This window comes from Rutidosis leptorrhynchoides, chromosome 1 (assembly GCF_046630445.1).
Source record: "Rutidosis leptorrhynchoides isolate AG116_Rl617_1_P2 chromosome 1, CSIRO_AGI_Rlap_v1, whole genome shotgun sequence".
Lineage (NCBI taxonomy): Eukaryota > Viridiplantae > Streptophyta > Magnoliopsida > Asterales > Asteraceae > Rutidosis > Rutidosis leptorrhynchoides.
This window is the reverse complement of record NC_092333.1, coordinates 147,281,548-147,298,646: the sequence shown is the minus strand read 5'-3', so window position 1 is coordinate 147,298,646 and position 17,099 is coordinate 147,281,548. Positions and strand designations below refer to the sequence as shown.

The following is a 17,099-nucleotide window of genomic DNA, read 5'->3' as shown; positions in this document are numbered from 1 at the left end:
GAGACTCCATGGGAGGATTTGAAACGACGGATGATTGAAGAGTATTGTCCCTGCACTGAAACTGTTAAGATTGAGCGAGAACTCCAAAACCTGAAGCTAGTAGGTACTAATTTGACTAGCTACAACAAGAGATTCTTTGAGCTTGCTCTCATGTGTCCACATATGGTTACTCCCGAACGCCGTAAGATCACTCTTTATGCGAATGGTTTGACCGAGAAGATTCAAAGTGGTGTGACTACTTTGAAGCCGAGAACTATACAAGAAGCTGTCGAGATGGCTAGTGAGTTAATCGACCAGTTGAACAGCGAGGAAAGACTCCTGCCTCAAATGAGATTAAAACTCATGATAATAAGAGGAAATGGAATAATGACAACAACTTAGGGAAGAATTACAATCAGCAGCCCTTTAAGAAACAAGATACTGCTAAGAGTAATGCTGCAACCCCAAATGCTAATTCTGGTTATAAGGAAAAGTTCCCGTTGTATGCTAAGTGTAATAGGCGTCATCCGGGGATTGTTTGAGAAAGTGTGACAAGTGCAAGAGGAGTGGACATTTGGCTTCCGAGTGTAAGACCGGTACGAACGTGTGTTATGGGTGTGGAAAAGAAGGTCATTTTCGGAAGGATTGCCCAACTGCTAGTAAGACTAATGAACCTTCAAGAGTAAGAGCTTTCAACATTAACTCCAGTGAAGCTCGTGATGATCCTAAGCTAGTCACGGGTACGTATCTTCTCGATAATCAACATGTTTATGTACTTTTCGATTCCGGAGCTGATAGAAGCTTTGTGTCTAGATATTTTTGCCATAATCTTAAGAATGTTGTATCGTCATTAGAAAACTTATATTCTATAGAGCTAGGTAATGGTAATCTAATGAGTGATGATAAGGTTTACCGTGATTGTACTTTGACTTTGGCTGGGATGTCGTTTAAGATAGATGTGATACCGATTAAGCTAGGAAGTTTCGACCTTGTGGTTGGAATGGACTGGTTAGCCGAGAATAGAGTTGACATTGTTTTTCATCAGAAAGCGATACGCATTCCTGTTACTAAAGGTGAGCCTCTAATGGTGTATGGAGAGCAAAGCAATACGCCGTTACATTTCATTAACTGTTTCAAGGTGCAGAAACACATGAGAAAGGGTTGTCTTGCTATGCTGGTTCACGTGAGCAAAATTAAATCCGAAGGCAAGAAACTCGAAGATGTGCCCATTGTTAGAGAATTTCCCGATGTTTTTCCAGATGAGTTACCCGGATTACCTCCGCCTAGAGATGTAGAGTTCCAGATTGATTTAGTTCCTGGAGCGGCGCCAGTAGCACGTGCACCGTATAGACTTGTACCACCCGAATTACAAGAGTTATCTAGTCAACTGCAAGGACTTTTAGATAAAGGATTCATTCGACCGAGCTCGTCACCATGGGGAGCTCCAGTATTGTTTGTGAAGAAGAACGATGGATCTATGAGACTCTGTATTGATTATAGGGAGTTAAATAAGTTGACTATCAAGAATAGGTATCCGTTACCGAGGATTGATGACTTGTTTGATCAATTGCAAGGATCGGCCTGTTATTCTAAGATCGATCTAAGGTCGGGTTATCATCAGATGAGAGTGAAGGAAGCAGATATACCAAAGACAGCGTTCAGGATACGCTATGGTCATCATGAATTTACCGTAATGCCGTTTGGATTGACGAACGCACCGGCTGTGTTCATGGATCTCATAAACCGTGTGTGTAAGCCATATCTAGACAAGTTTGTTATAGTGTTTATCAATGATATATTGGTATACTCTAAAAATGAGAAAGAACATGAGCAACATCTCTGTTTGTTACTAGAGATGCTCGGGAAGGAGCAGTTGTACGCGAAATTTTTGAAATGTGACTTTTGGTTACGAGAAGTGCAATTTTTGGGTCATATCGTAGGAGTCAATGGTATTCAAGTTGATCCTGCGAAGATAGAGACAGTAAAGAAATGGGAGACTCCTAAGTCGCCAACGCAGATACGACAATTTTTAGGACTTGCTAGTTACTATAGAAGATTCATTGAGGGATTTTCTACTATTGCCCGACCATTAACAGCATTGACTCACAAGGGTAAGAAGTATGAATGGACAGAGTTGCATGAAGCTGCATTTCAGTTGTTAAAAGAGAAGTTAACGACTGCGCTGATTTTGTATTTGCCCGAAGGAACTGAGGATTTCGTAGTCTACTGTGATGCTTCACGACAAGGTTTTAGTTGCGTGTTGATGCAACGTACGAAAGTGATTGCTTATGCATCCCGACAATTGAAGATACATGAGTTGAACTATACGACTCATGATCTAGAACTTGGTGCTGTAGTTTTTGCATTGAAAATGTGGAGACATTATCTGTATGGTACTAAGTTCACTGTATTCACTGATCACAAGAGTCTGCAGCATATTTTCGATCAGAAACAGCTTAATATGAGACAGAGATGTTGGATTGAATTGTTGAACGATTACGATTGAGACATTAGCTATCATCCCGGTAAGGCTAATGTAGTGGCAGATGCTTTGAGTAGGAAGGAGAGAGTTAAGCCTATTCGAGTTAGAGCATTGATCTTGACTATTCGAAGGAACCTTACTTCTCAGATACGTGACGCACAACTAGAGGCGCTGAAAGAAGAGAACGTTGCTACTGAATCACTTCGAGAAATTGATAAGAAGTTTGTTACTCGAGACGATGGAACCCGGTATTTTATCGACAGGATATGGGTACCGAAGTTTGGCAGATTAAGGGAACTAGTGCTAGAAGAGGCATACAATACAAGATATTCTATTCACCCTGGATCCGACAAGATGTACCAAGATCTTAACGCACTGTATTGGTGGCCTAATATGAAAGCCGAAATCGCTACTTATGTTGGTAAGTGCTTGGCTTGTGCTAAAGTTAAGGCAGAGCATCAGAAACCGTCAGGTTTGTTGACACAACCAGAAATTCCCCTATGGAAGTGGGAGAATATTACAATGGATTTTATCAGTAAGTTGCCTAAAACGGTAGGAGGTTATGATACGATTTGGGTTATCGTTGATCGTCTTACGAAGTCTGCTCATTTTCTACCGATTAAGGAAACGGATAAGATGGAGAGGTTGGCACAGATTTACGTAAAGGAAGTAGTTTCACGACATGGAGTACCGCTATCCATTATTTCCGAAAGAGATAGTAGATTTACATATAGATTTTGGCAAGCTTTGCAAGATGCCATGGGAACTCGTTTAGACATGAGTACAGCCTACCATCCGCAGATTGATGGGCAAAGTGAGAGGACGATTCAGACACTAGAAGACATGTTAAGAGCATGTGTGATTGATTTTGGAATTGGATGGGATAGACATCTACCGTTAGTAGAGTGTTCCTACAACAATAGTTATCACGCAAGTATAAAGGCAGCGCCTTTTGAAGCACTGTATGGCAGAAAGTGCAGATCACCTTTATGTTGGACTGAGTTAGAAGATAGTCAGTTAACTGGCCCTGAGATTGTACATGAAACGACTAAGAAAATCGTGCAGATTCGAGAAAGAATGAAAATAGCACGAGATCGTCAAAAGAGCTTTGCAGATCTTAAAAGGAAAGATTTGGAATTTCAGGTTGGAGATAAGGTTATGCTTAAAGTGTCACCCTGGAAGGGTGTAGTGCGCTTTGGAAAGAGAGGAAAGTTAAGTCCGAGGTATATTGGACCGTTTAAGATTACCAAAAGAATTGGACCGGTAGCGTATAGATTGAAACTACCGCAGGAACTTAGCGAGATTCACGATACTTTTCATGTTTCCAATTTGAAGAAATGTTTATCAGATGAAAGTTTGGTAATTCCATTAGATGAAGTGCAAGTAGATCCTAAGCTTAATTTCATTGAAGAGCCTGCTGAGATTATGGATCGCGAGATTAAGCAACTAAAGCAAAGCAGAATTCTACTGGTAAAGGTTAGATGGAATGCCCGAAGAGGACCAGAATTCACGTGGGAGCGTGAAGATCAGATGAGACTTAAATATCCGCAACTGTTTCCCGAGAAGACGACTACGGCGGATGACCACTAAAATTTTGGGACGAAATTTTTCATAACATGTGGGTAATGTAACAACCCGACTTTTTCCGTTTACTATCGTTAATTGTCCGTTAAGTATTTAACATTGATTGCTTAGATTTGTGTATTTAATAGAATTAAATACGTACTTATTAGAGGAATGTTTGAATTAATATGTTATATTAATTTACGAACTTATTTTGGTTAGCGAAATAACTAGAAACGTTACGATTAAGTTTATCGTCTAGAAAGCTTTTCAGTTTACGGAACTCAGAAAAACGACATAATAATTATATTCGATAATTATTGACTTTAAGAAAATTATTTTTAATTTATTATTTATTTAATGAACTAAACTCAGTGATTGCGTTTCAACGACTAGTTAATGTTCCGGAGACCCGGTACGATTAACGGCAACGAAACGGACCATGCGCTTATGAGTAACTTAGCAAAACCGAGCCCAGAACACCCCTAGGTGGGCCATTCGGTCGACCACCCCCCTTAGCCCCTTAGAATTTGTGACTTGTGCTCCTAGTGTGCTTGTGGACTTGTAATTAGGCCCTAACCCAACATTTAAATAACAAGAAAATCCCACAAACCCTCATTCTTGTTTTTTTTTGGTTGATTTTTCTTCCCCCCCTTCCCTCTTGTGACCGTCGGCCATCACCACCACCATAACTCCATCATCAACTCAAAATTTGAAGAAACCTTGTGCATCAAAGTTGTTCTACGCATCGTTCTACGTCTAGTATTGTTGTTTGATTGATCATTTGAGGTATAACTAGTAACCCTAACCTTATTAAATCAGTTTTTTGATCAATTACATAGTGTATTAGAGTCTAGTGCTCAATTAATGATGTCTAGTGTTGTTAATTGTTGATTGATTGCGTAATTAACGTTGTTTGATTGAAAAATGAATTTGTTTATTGATGATCTGATTAAATTGATATGAGATCTGACTTTGTAATATGTTTAATTAGAAAGATATTGAAAAGTTATTAATTTTAGACTCCGATTTTGCGTGATTTCGTTATCGTATGCTCGAGATATGCGTAATCAAAGTTTACGTTAGGGTTTGCATGAAATCCGAATTTTCTGAGTTGCATGCTATGTGTTTTAGCTTATATAAAGTGTACTAACGTATTCTTTGTGAAAATTTATGCAATTTGGACTAAAGATTTGCGTCGAAAGGTTATATAATGCTCCCGATATGATAAAACGAATATTTGATTTGTAAAGTATGCTGAATCAGTTTTTAAGTTCAAGTAAAAATTTCTAGAATGAACTAGGAATTGATTTAGACTTTGATCTTCTGGAATATGCTATTTTATATGTTACTTGACATGTTTCATTTGTATGTGAACTTGCGAGAACGTGATTTTCCATGAGATAAATGCTCGTCTAAATGATATGTCCGATTGATAGTCAAAAACTGATGAGTCTGTAATGTTTTGCAAATCTGTACGAATTGGCTAAAGCAATGCTTCTGATTATTTTATCACTTAAATTTGGAGATCTCTTGAGATGTCTTGAGATGACACCAATTGGCCGTTCGTTAAAATCTATTTTCTATATTTTTTGAAAAATGTTTAAAAACTGACGCGCGAGCAGAAATTTCTGTAATGAACTCAGACTTGATCCCTTCTGACTTCTGACTTTAAATTATCGTATGAGGCTTTGGCCGGACCTTTTGGAATCGATTTTAAGTCTAGTTATGATCTGGAGTTGGTCATAATTTTATGAATTATGTGTTATGTACTATGAGTGCATTTCTTTATGACGTATGATTTTCGAAGGATTACTCTAAGGTGTGGAAAATGCGATTTGCTAAACTACGAGCGTTAACATGTTATACGACCTATGTTTGACTTATTGACATGTTTGCATGACCTACTGAGATGTTTGACTTTGGTTGACCACTTTGACCGAGTTGACTTTTGGTTTGACTTTGGTTGACTTGCTTGGATTAGTTGACTTTTACTTATTCGTTGAGTCAGTCTGAGCACTAGGACTTTGCGTACACTATGGGTTGACGAAGTTTGACCTATTAGTGTATACTTAAGATGATTTACTTGATTAGGTTGCGTTGTTCAGTCGAGAGTTTCGACAACAGTACGATTTGCTAAGATCTTTACGAGTGCTTTTGCTAAGGTGAGTCTACAGTCCCTACTATGTTTTTACAGGGATGAGATGCATGCTTTTTACAAATGATTTACGTGTTTGGCACAAGTAACTTACTAAGAATATACATATGAGTTCAGATCAAAAATCCCTTAGCTTGATTATATTAATTACTTTGTAAGCTCGACTTATAGGGACGGTACCGTTAGGTTTGACAAACCTCACCGTAACGTTAAACAGGTGCATATGTAGTTGTAACACGTACACTTGATCGGTGTATCGCCAATATAGGGTAAACTAAAGACGTGTGCTCGGCTCACGCAAAGGTTAAAACTTTATAATCAAGTGCTCATGATAATGTATACTTTTCCAATGATGTTTTCTAAGAAAATCTTGTGGCCTTATTTAAGAAATGATTTACTAAACTTGTAGATTCAATCAACGTTTTTCGTTGACGTTTTGCATGTTTCATCTCAGGTACATAGAGCTAGTGCTTCCGCTTTACTTGAAGTTATATGTTGTTTGCTGCTAGAACTGGACGGCGTCCCGCATGTTTATCATTTTCATTTCAATAACATATATTCGCATTTAAACAGTTTTCTTTTAAGATGTTTGGGTTCATATACATAAGTCATTGACGTCAAATGTTTCCAGTTACATTATCCTTAATAAATGACTTTGTTTTAATAATTAATGCGAATATTTTTTGGAAACGTCTCATATAGAGGGCGTGACCGCTAAACTGTGGGACCAGGAGTTAATATTCTGTTAGTGGATTCTGACGGGGTATTACAAAGTGTTTAGAACAAAAGGGGGCTTCCATACCCACTTTCTGATCATATCCCGTTTATACAATAATTACACAACTGGTCCTTCGATTTACAAAAGGTAACAAAACAGCCCAACTGTCCAGCAATGTTGCGCGACGTACAACATATTGGTGCGACACGCCGTTTAACTGGTTTTAACATCAGTGGGTGTTACAATTTTCAAGATGAAAGTTCGATCGATTGACAAATTATTTGAAGTCAATTATTCTACTGTTCGGTTGAAGCTTATATCGGTCTCGTTCAAGGAATTGAGACAAGTTATGCAGTTGAAGATTGCTTGGAAGCTTGATTTATGTTTTCATTTTGTGGTGTTCGTAATTTTAGCTTGTAATAGGCTTTGTTTGCGTTGGTTCTTTTGTAGCTATAAGGCTTTCTTATAGCTCTAGTGCTTCTCTGTATCATTTATTCTTTTATTATTTTAAATAAATAAAAGTTTCACCTGAATAACTCTTTGAAACTACAACGCCTCACGACAAATGTGATGAACCCCTTTAAATTGCATCTACAACGCCTCACAACAAACATTGTGAGCAGAGGCGCAACCAGGATTGAGAGATGAGGATGACTTACTCGATAAACACATATTATATTTATAATTTTAAAGTGACAATGCTTGTCAATTATATTATTTTAAACAAATGGGCCAACTAATTTACATTTTTTGGACATAATAATACATTTGAGACTTGGTAATTGAAGAAGGCTTATAATTATTTGAACAAAAAATACAACTGAAATTTGAGCTTTATTTAGATCTTGGAGGAGGTTGAGCACCACACAATCTCCTTGTCTTCGCCTCTGATTGTGAGCATTGTATCTTGATCTCCGCGCAAGCAAAGCCAGTTGTGAGGCTTGTAACAAATGTTCTAACTACTATTAGAATTTGTGGAGAGTATAAATGCTTCAATAGATATCTACACCGTCTGCAATAAAGTCTAAAGAGTGGGCCGGTGACAATAGAACCGTAGACACACGCACATATTAAGTCTGTTTTTAGTTACAACTAGTTTTCGAACCCTCGCTTCACGTCGCGGGTTCGGTTTTCAATGTATTTTATTGCGTTTAGTTTTTAAAATTATTTCGTGGCTAACGATGATGTCGTTGAAGCGCAATTCGAGTCGAACTAAAAGGTATAACCCGTGAAATATTTAAATGTTATTTTAAATTAACAATATATGTGCATCTCCGCGTTTCGCTATGAAATTGCGGACTTTTAAAAATTTAACGCAAAATCAACGTGTATGAAAAGTACCCCAAACATTTAACGTTTTTTAAAAAGCGTCCGTTTTGCGTATAGTTAGTGACATTGTGTTCCTAAAATTATTTCGAGTTTAATGATGGTGTCGGAAAAATTTAACTCGTTGCGAGCGAGAGGATATGACCCGTTGAATATCTGAGTGGAGTTTATTTAAATTTTTTTATGAAAATGATTATTTGACACTTTACCTCCTTGTTTGGGTGGTCGATTTGATTTTTTGAAAAAAGTGTGGGGGAGTGAGAGGCTTTGTAAGTGAAATGAAATTTAAGGGAAAAAAAGAAAAAAGATGAAAACGTTCCTAGTTACTATTTATCATTTTTATCTAATATATAGTAATAGTAATTGTAATTTTTCTTTCTTAATTAATAAAAGCTATATTGAAATACGGCTGCACATGATGCAATATATATGACACCTAATAATAGCAAAAAACGATAACGATAACGATAACGATAATGATAATGATAATGATAATGATAGCAATATAATAATATTCCGAAATACTTATTACTGTATAATATAATGGGCTACTATTGAAACCAATCAATAGATTTTATATATTTAATTTGTATTTATATTTATATTTTATATATTTGTATTTTGTATATAGTTTATTAACAATTTAATTATAATAATTATAATTATTTATATAATTAGAGGCAGTGGCGGAACTATGATTTTTTTTAACAGGAGGCAAAAAAAAAAAAATTAAAAACGTAGCAATTTTTTTGACAAAATATGGAGTTTTGGGGCAAAAAATTGAGGTTTTTGGGCAAATTATGAAGGTTTTTGAGCAAAAGTTGAAGGTTTTTTGGCAAAATTTGAAGGTTTTGGGGCAAAAGTTGGAGAATTTTGGGCAGAATTCAAAGTTTTTGGGGCAAAATATGTAGATTTTGGGGCAAAATATGTAGATTTTGGGGCAAAATATGTTGGTTTTGGGGCAAAAAAAAAAATCCACCCCGGGAGAGCAAAGTCAAAAAACCCAAAATTTGTACACTGAAAAAAAAAATCCACTGGAGGCGGGCGCCCCCTGCCCCCTGCCCCCATGTAATACGCGTATCTGCTTGCGCCAACAATCGATCGTATTTTTCTTTCGGGTTTAAAAAATCAGTAGTAGTCTCAATTCTCAAATAACTTAGTTTCATTTGTTTTGAAGAAGTTATACAAATAGTTTGCATTATTTCAATGCTATTTTTACTTTTTAGAGTAGTTACTGTAAAAGTGGTCAACAGTTGGTAAAATATGGGGACATAACATAACATTATACTCCGTTTGGTACGTTGGAAAAATTGCTCATCAACCCTTTGGTCCCCAAACACATGTCATGTTCACCTGGGACCAAACCTAAAAAAAAAAAAAAAAGAAAAAAAAAGAAAAAAGAAAATGATAATAATACTGTAATAAATATGGAGTTTAAGATAGAATAAATTGTATCGATACTTCTTGTGATTTACATGAAATTATATTCACAATCTTTATTTTATAAAAATTACACTCATCGTTCTGCTTGACTTGAAAGTGAATGATAGTTGTCCATGTGGTTTTAACAAATTACACCAATTGTTTTTATATTTTTTAAAAGTTACACTGATCGCTCATAACTTACAAAAAAGTGTACATTGATGGTGCCTTATTCAAAATATGCGTTTATAGGAGGGATGATCAATGCACATTTTATGTAGATCAGGGACCATCATCATATACTTTTAGATAAATCGAGGATGACTGAAGTAATTTTCAAAGATAAAGACGACTAATGTAATATCATTAAAACAAGAGGGAGTGTCAATGTAATTTCTAAAAGATAAAGACAGTATGTGTACTTAATTTCAATTCATGTAAACCACAAGACAGGTCCATATAAGAGCACTCGGTGTCTACACCATCGGTTTGGCGTCGCAACCGAGTGACGGTCGGTTGGACACCCCACCACCGCTGCTTCAGCGTCAGTTCATCAAAGTCGAGCCAAAGACGTCAGCGGTGAGTGAATTGTGGGACCCAATTTCAAAAAAACTATCGTGGTCGAGCTCTTTTTCTTTTTTTATTTAGTGTTTATTTTTAAGTGAAGATTAAGGGTGAAGGATGAAGTTGAGATAAAAATAGGGGCGGCCGTGAGGGGAAAAAGAAAAAAACAAAAGAGGGTTTTTATTATTATGGAGTTTTAAATTAAATATTTATTAATAAAAAGTTCGTCTTTTTAAAATTAATAAAAATCAATAATTAATAATTAAAAGGGTATTAAAACATAAAAATTACAATTAAATATGAAAATGAATACCGAAATGGACACTGAAATGAATACGGTAGACACATCCACTCATGTCACTGTCAGACAATTTCGGCTTTTATTTTCGACACTGAAAATGAACACCGAAATAAACTACTATACGGACACCCACTACTCTAATTTACTTTATAAAATTTAAAACTCCTAATGAGCCAAACCTTCGATTCAAATTACAAGCAAACAACAATTAAATATACCCCCTTTTAATGTTTTGACACCATTGAAACTAAAATATTTGAGTCAATAGTACGAGTAAGTAATTACAATATATTCTTAATGAATACAACTCATATAAAACAATAAGATAACGTAAATATGAAAATGACACCTCATCATCCTTCCACATGCAAACACTATGTTTATGAATTATATATACACTAATAATAATTAATTACTTGGATTTATACTCCCTAATATTGTTATAGACAAAAACAGAATATAAGAATCTTCTAAAATCATTTAATGTATATGAAGAAACTATATAACAAATAATCATTGAAAGCTAGTGTACCTAGCTTAATAATTTAAAATATATAATATATTATTATTCAATTATTAATGAATTCATCATACAACATGTCCAACTTTGTAATTTTGCAAATGTTTTTTGCTTTCTTGCTACGTCTCAAGCAAAAGTTACAACTTCATTCACGTATGCTTGCATCATAAATATATAAGAAAAAGAAAGAAAAAAAAAAAAAACTTAACGGCACCGTTATTGACTAACAGAGATTTAACGTGATCATTTCTTCAAAGTTCAAACATTAACGCTGCATTTCTGAGCTAACTGATACTTAACGCCTGTAACGACACCCGCGATCCCCGAATTCTTATTTCCAAACGGAATATACGCTTGACATGTAACATGTATATGATACCTTCTTGAAATAAAGCTACCAACACGAAATCTTACCCGTCCATTTATTTTGATCACAAGTGCAATCGCACCGTTAGATTGATCTTGAGATAACGATGCACCGTTATATGGCGCAATGGGGACGTTAGTCCCATAAACAAAAGGTGACCAAATGTTAACTTCTTTGTGTCCTTGATAAACAGGTTGGATAACGGTAAAATAAGTAATTTGTTGGTTATGATAAGTGGCAAAAACGTCAAGTTTATCATAATAAATACCGATTTTACTATTAGGGTTTCTTGATGATATGGTTACTTGGTAATTGGATGAGAGTAGGATTGGGGCGGATACGTTGAAGCCGTAAATTGTGGCATCTTGAAGTACAAATCTTGGTGATTTAGGTTGGAGAATGGCCCATGTTAAGAAAAAGATTAATAAGACTATGATGCATAAGATCCCGAATACTATGCCGATTTTTTTAAGTAGTTTCTTCTTTCCGCCGCCGTGGTGGTGGCATTGTTTGACCGACATGGCGGTTTGTGGTGGTTGATGATGGTGGTGAAGGGTGGTAGAGTGGTGTTTGGTTGATAGATTGGGAGAGAAGTGGTTGAGAGGTAGGGAAGGGAGTGGGAAAAAAGTGTTGACAAATGAAGGGAGACTTGAGATTTTATGGATTGTGTATCTTATATTTGCAATATATAATTGTTTTGGGGAAATAAAATGATTTGTTTATTATTGTTAGTTTGATTTGATGAGATACAGTGTATCATTATTCATTAATTGACTTGATTTATGGTACATATAATTGTTTTCTATCTTTTTTTTTTTATTTCTTGTTAAGTTTGCCGTGTTGGTATAAATATAAGTATTTATATAAGGAAAATAATGATTTTACAACGTATAAGTGATTGTGTAGCCCACCTTCATGTCACAAATAACCGTTGAGTAATAAGATGAACGACGAAGCGAATAGGAACACAAGTATGTGAACACAGATTATACACGGAGCGGTGACCTCGAGCAAGGTGCACCGAAACCTCGAACAACCGAAGTCAACGCCTATGAGATGGATTAGTCGGCCACCGCCACTTCCACTTAGACGAAGGGACAACATCTCTTTCAGTGACAAGACCTATTTATGGAAAGACCAAGAATCTTTTCAAAATGAATGGGAAAAGCACAAAAGCATAGAAGAGTGAGATCCCTATAGAGAATTGTTGGTTGGATCCATGCCAATTTGTACCCCGGTTGTAGACTTGGATAATGTTCTCGAGGTTGATAGTGATGAGGTCATCCCTCCAACGGTGTTAAAAGGTTCTTCATCTGTTTTGAAGTGGAAAGGTTTGTGTAATTCAGATTCGGAATCGAGGGAAGAGTTTATTAAGGACGCACTGGTTGACTTTGAAACGGTTGCTTCCAAGTTCGGTAAACCTAGCAACACTTCTTTGTTGAATCCCACCGATTTGGTTAATTCTGTTGATGTTTCGGGATCGGATGAACCACTCGCCGCCTTTGTAACTATGATGAACAATATGGTTGCCGAGTCCGAGAGTGTAGATGCCAATCCATCCTCATCATATGTGGCTCCCCCAAATAGGGGTTCAAGAAGAAGGCGCCGGGTGCACGGAGCCGAGAAGGAAAAGTTAGGTGAATTCATAAAAGACTCTTAATGTGGTCGGTGTTTATATGGTTGGTAATCGTCCGTCTTACGTTTGTTTGGCTTTGTTTTTTTCGTTTTTTGTATCGTAGTCATATTTTCTAGTTTGTTGTTTAGATCTTTTGTTTAGGTGCGAGTTTGGTTGGTTTTTAGTTCTTGTTTTAAGCTCGGTTGACTTTTGTTGTACGTTATTGGGCTTCAATTTTTGCTGAAGTTTCTTTGTTTTAATGAAATTTTCCGTTTTTTCACCACAAAAAAAAAAAAAATAGAAGAGTGAGATTTAGCCTCTACATATAGAGAAACCATTCCGCCAACAAGGGGCCATCCACATGCAACTCACTCATCATTCTAGCATGCTACCAATGTACATACTCAATCTCTCTCGGTGGCGTAAAGCAGTCCATGTACTTGTTACCTTCACCGCCAACGAAGAGGAGAAAACCTCCATACTTACCCAAATTATACCCAAAACGTGATCTGTGCATTGCAACCTCGCACATTGGCTAGATTCGCCGGAAAGTACGTGTACAAACAATAAGGAAATTATTTTTCTTCTTCTTTCTCCCTTTTTTTTTTCTCTTTATAAGTCATGGAGTTTATCATACGTGAACCACTCATTCGATCATATCCAAAATACTTGTCAGAAGAAGAATTTCAGGACATAAGAAAACTCCCGAACAAGATTCTAAGTTACAAAACTATCAAATAATTATATCAAAAAAGACAAGGGCCTACAATTCTAAATTGTTTTTATGTGTAAACAATAAGAAACCATCATTACAAGTTTTTCCACATTACTTTTCCCCACAGTTTCTTTCTTTTTCATTTAAATAATAAAATAATTTACTAATCAAAATGTAATAATAAAAATATGACTACTTTTATCATTAGAACGTGATATAAACGCATAGATCCATGAATATGCCATGAAATTCTGAATGCATATTTTCATTAAAATATTAACCTAAGTTGGGATGGGTACAAATACAGTCAACCATCATTAACTTTCAGGTTAAATAACGGTAAAAGTAAAGTGTAAACATATATTAAAATAAGTGTACACACTCACAATATGCTGGTCGTCATATTCAAGAATATGTTTATCACAATTTTAAGGTCAAGTTGTATGTTTTTAAGTTCATTTATCTAATCTTTTTTGTGACTAGTATTAATTAATCATCAATTGACAATTATTAACAGATTGAGATTATTATCTTTATAACTTCTGACTTATATCTTTAAGGCACACATTAATATCACTAGCTAAGTTAAAAATTTTATGAATAATAATAACAAGTTTTGGGGTCACCGTACTTCGCTGCGGTCGAAGTGCGGTTGACCATGTAAGATTTTTTAAGAGATATTGCTGTTAAATGTATGCGTAAGTTTTTTTCGTACGCAACTATATGTTTGTCATTGAAATAATTTGACGTTAATGAGTTTAACGTAACCCAGAAAACAATAGTTAAATGATTAAGAAAAACATCAATAGCAAACAAAATTTTAGACATATACAAAGAGTACTTTTTAAATTAAAAAAAAAAAAAAAGTTTCATAGATCCATAATAAAAACAACAACTTATACTTGAAGATATATGGAGTATTGAACATGTGAGAATTTTATATGTAAATTTAAATGTTAATGTGCTTTTTAGGTTCTAATACCGGCTAACAGATCAAACACGCCTAATTCAACGTTTGTTTAACAATTAAACTAATTAAAACTGACATAATTTTATTACTTTTGTAAAGAAAGGTAAAAAAATTGTAAAAAAAAAAAAAAAACATTGTAAAATGGTGGAGGGAATATTGATAAAAAAAATATTGAAAGGGATTAAATGAAAAATTAAACGGTGTGGAAGAGTTGATGGACTAAAGTTGAAATATTGTAAGGAGGGGTAAATTCAGACTTTATAAAAAAATAAAAATAAAAAAAAAAAAAAAATAATGAAGCCACCATAACTTGAACCCGGGGCCGCTGTTTATTGAAGGGCATAACAAACCGTTGCTCCACTATTTCATTTAGGTTTTAAATACGTTGAAAAGTATATAACTCGTAAAAAATCCGAAATACAAAGAAAAGTCAAAATTGACGCTAAATGAACGATACCAACTTACATTTTCTAATTGAATATAGTTACAATGTGAATCAATAATTAGAATCTTTTTACTAAAAATTAGATAGTTTAATGAATAAATTATCAAGTAATTTTAAAAAGTTTAAGTTTATTTAATGAAGCTTAACTTATGAATTTAAGACATAAGTTAGCCGACACAAATTACTTATAACTTTCTTAGCAACAATCACATTGGGTCCCCACTAGCGAATAAAACCATGGGTGACGAGCCTTACGAACGATGAGACCTGTAATTGAGTGACTTGCGTACATTGGCGTTCCCTCTAGTCAAGAATCCAATTAATTCAATTTATAAAGAATTGAACCTGAGTCTCCTACTTTATTGAAAACTCGGTGGCTAGTTGAGTTATGCCCAAATGGTTTACCTATATTTGAATAGCATGCACTTCGATCTAACAATTGGTTACATTTAATTTCAATTATAACTACAATAAGCATCATTTTAATAATTATAATCGCAAACATTATCATAATCGTAATCATAATAATAAAAATAATCATAATTACAATACTTTTCTCCATGCATGAAGTCCCAATGAAGAAGGTGTTAGTGGTTTATAGTCCATACTTTTAATCATAGCCGAATTTTGGGGCGTGCAAAGTGTATGTAACAACCCACCCCAATATACAATCGAACACGTGTAATAAATTTTTTTTTTTTTTTTTTTTACAGTGGAGTGCGCCACGCGCACACCTCAGGGTGCGCGGCGGGCACAGTCCCACATTCAGTTCTGTCCGATTTCGTCAATTTTCAATTAAAGATCTCCCACTTCCCGACATTTTTAGACGAAACGCTTTTCACAATATGTTATAATGGTTAAAACTCACACGATTCAATAATAAAATGAGTTTTACAAAACGGGGCCCACATCGGCCGTTTTACGAGTTTCATACAAAAGTTCGAGTTTTGACCGCACTAGTTTAAATTCCAAACGACACTATGAGCATGGTGTTTGGGGTTAAACTACCAAAGTCTCGGTCAAACTCCAAAGCTATCACATCCCAAAAGCGTCCCCTAAACAACAAGCGGGATCTCTAATTCAATCGAAGGCCCTTACCCTTGTCAACGCCGGAGCCTATAAAAAGATAAACAACGAGAGGGTAAGCAAAACTTAGTGAATGCAATAATTATACCCATATATATAATATACCTACTTGCAATCGCTTACACATATACCACATACACGCTAGCAATACAATTAGCATACCATCTCAAGTACAAAGCTAATAATCTCCAACAAACCGCTACTAGCGAAATCAATAACATATAATCGACATAATATAATATGCTAAAAACAAAATACACAACCATGGTTAACCATTCTCGCGTCATGGTGCTACCGGCTCTTTGGTTCACACCATACGCATTTGTCATGATGCTACCTCCTCTTTGGTTCACATCACAACTCGAGTCATACTCACGCTAGAGTGCTACCGGCTCTTTGGTTCACACTCTAACAACGCTAAGGTGCTACCGGCTCTTTGGTTCACACACTAACAAATCGTGCTATAGCGCTACCGGCTCTTTGGTTCACACTATAACACACGTACTATGACGCTACCGGCTCTTTGGTTCACATCATAGCACGCTCGCACATACTATGGCACTACCGGCTCTTTGGTTCATACCATAGCATACAAACAAATACATTACATACATATGCATATAATCATTCCACTCACCTTAACGATTTGGTGACGATTTATACCTCCACAAGCTTCAAAGCAAGGTACCTAGTATAATAAGTACTCGATCAACAAACAAACTTGTTGGACTAAATACCAACACTTCACTCTTGTGCATTTAATGACTTAAATGCATTAAATGACCCATTTTCACCAAAACCGCCCTTAAGGGTCAAGACCATCATTAATCACTTAAAAGCTAGTGATTAAGGTCCAACAACACTAACT

General features: G+C 35.6%; 1 protein-coding gene across 1 annotated transcript; it reads right to left on the bottom strand.

Moving 5' to 3' along the window:
• Window positions 1-11,081: 11,081 nt before the first annotated feature.
• LOC139866195 (NDR1/HIN1-like protein 12) lies at window positions 11,082-12,071 on the bottom strand. The gene has a single exon (XM_071854350.1). It carries the CDS (start codon window positions 11,919-11,921, stop codon window positions 11,292-11,294), a length of 630 nt encoding a protein of 209 aa, XP_071710451.1. The 5' UTR covers window positions 11,922-12,071; the 3' UTR covers window positions 11,082-11,291.
• Between the last annotated feature and the right edge of the window lie 5,028 nt (window positions 12,072-17,099).

Bases quoted from the DNA above. Each gene is read 5' to 3' on its own strand.
- LOC139866195 (XM_071854350.1), bottom strand. From the start codon at position 11,921: ATGTCGGTCAAACAATGCCACCACCACGGCGGCGGAAAGAAGAAACTA.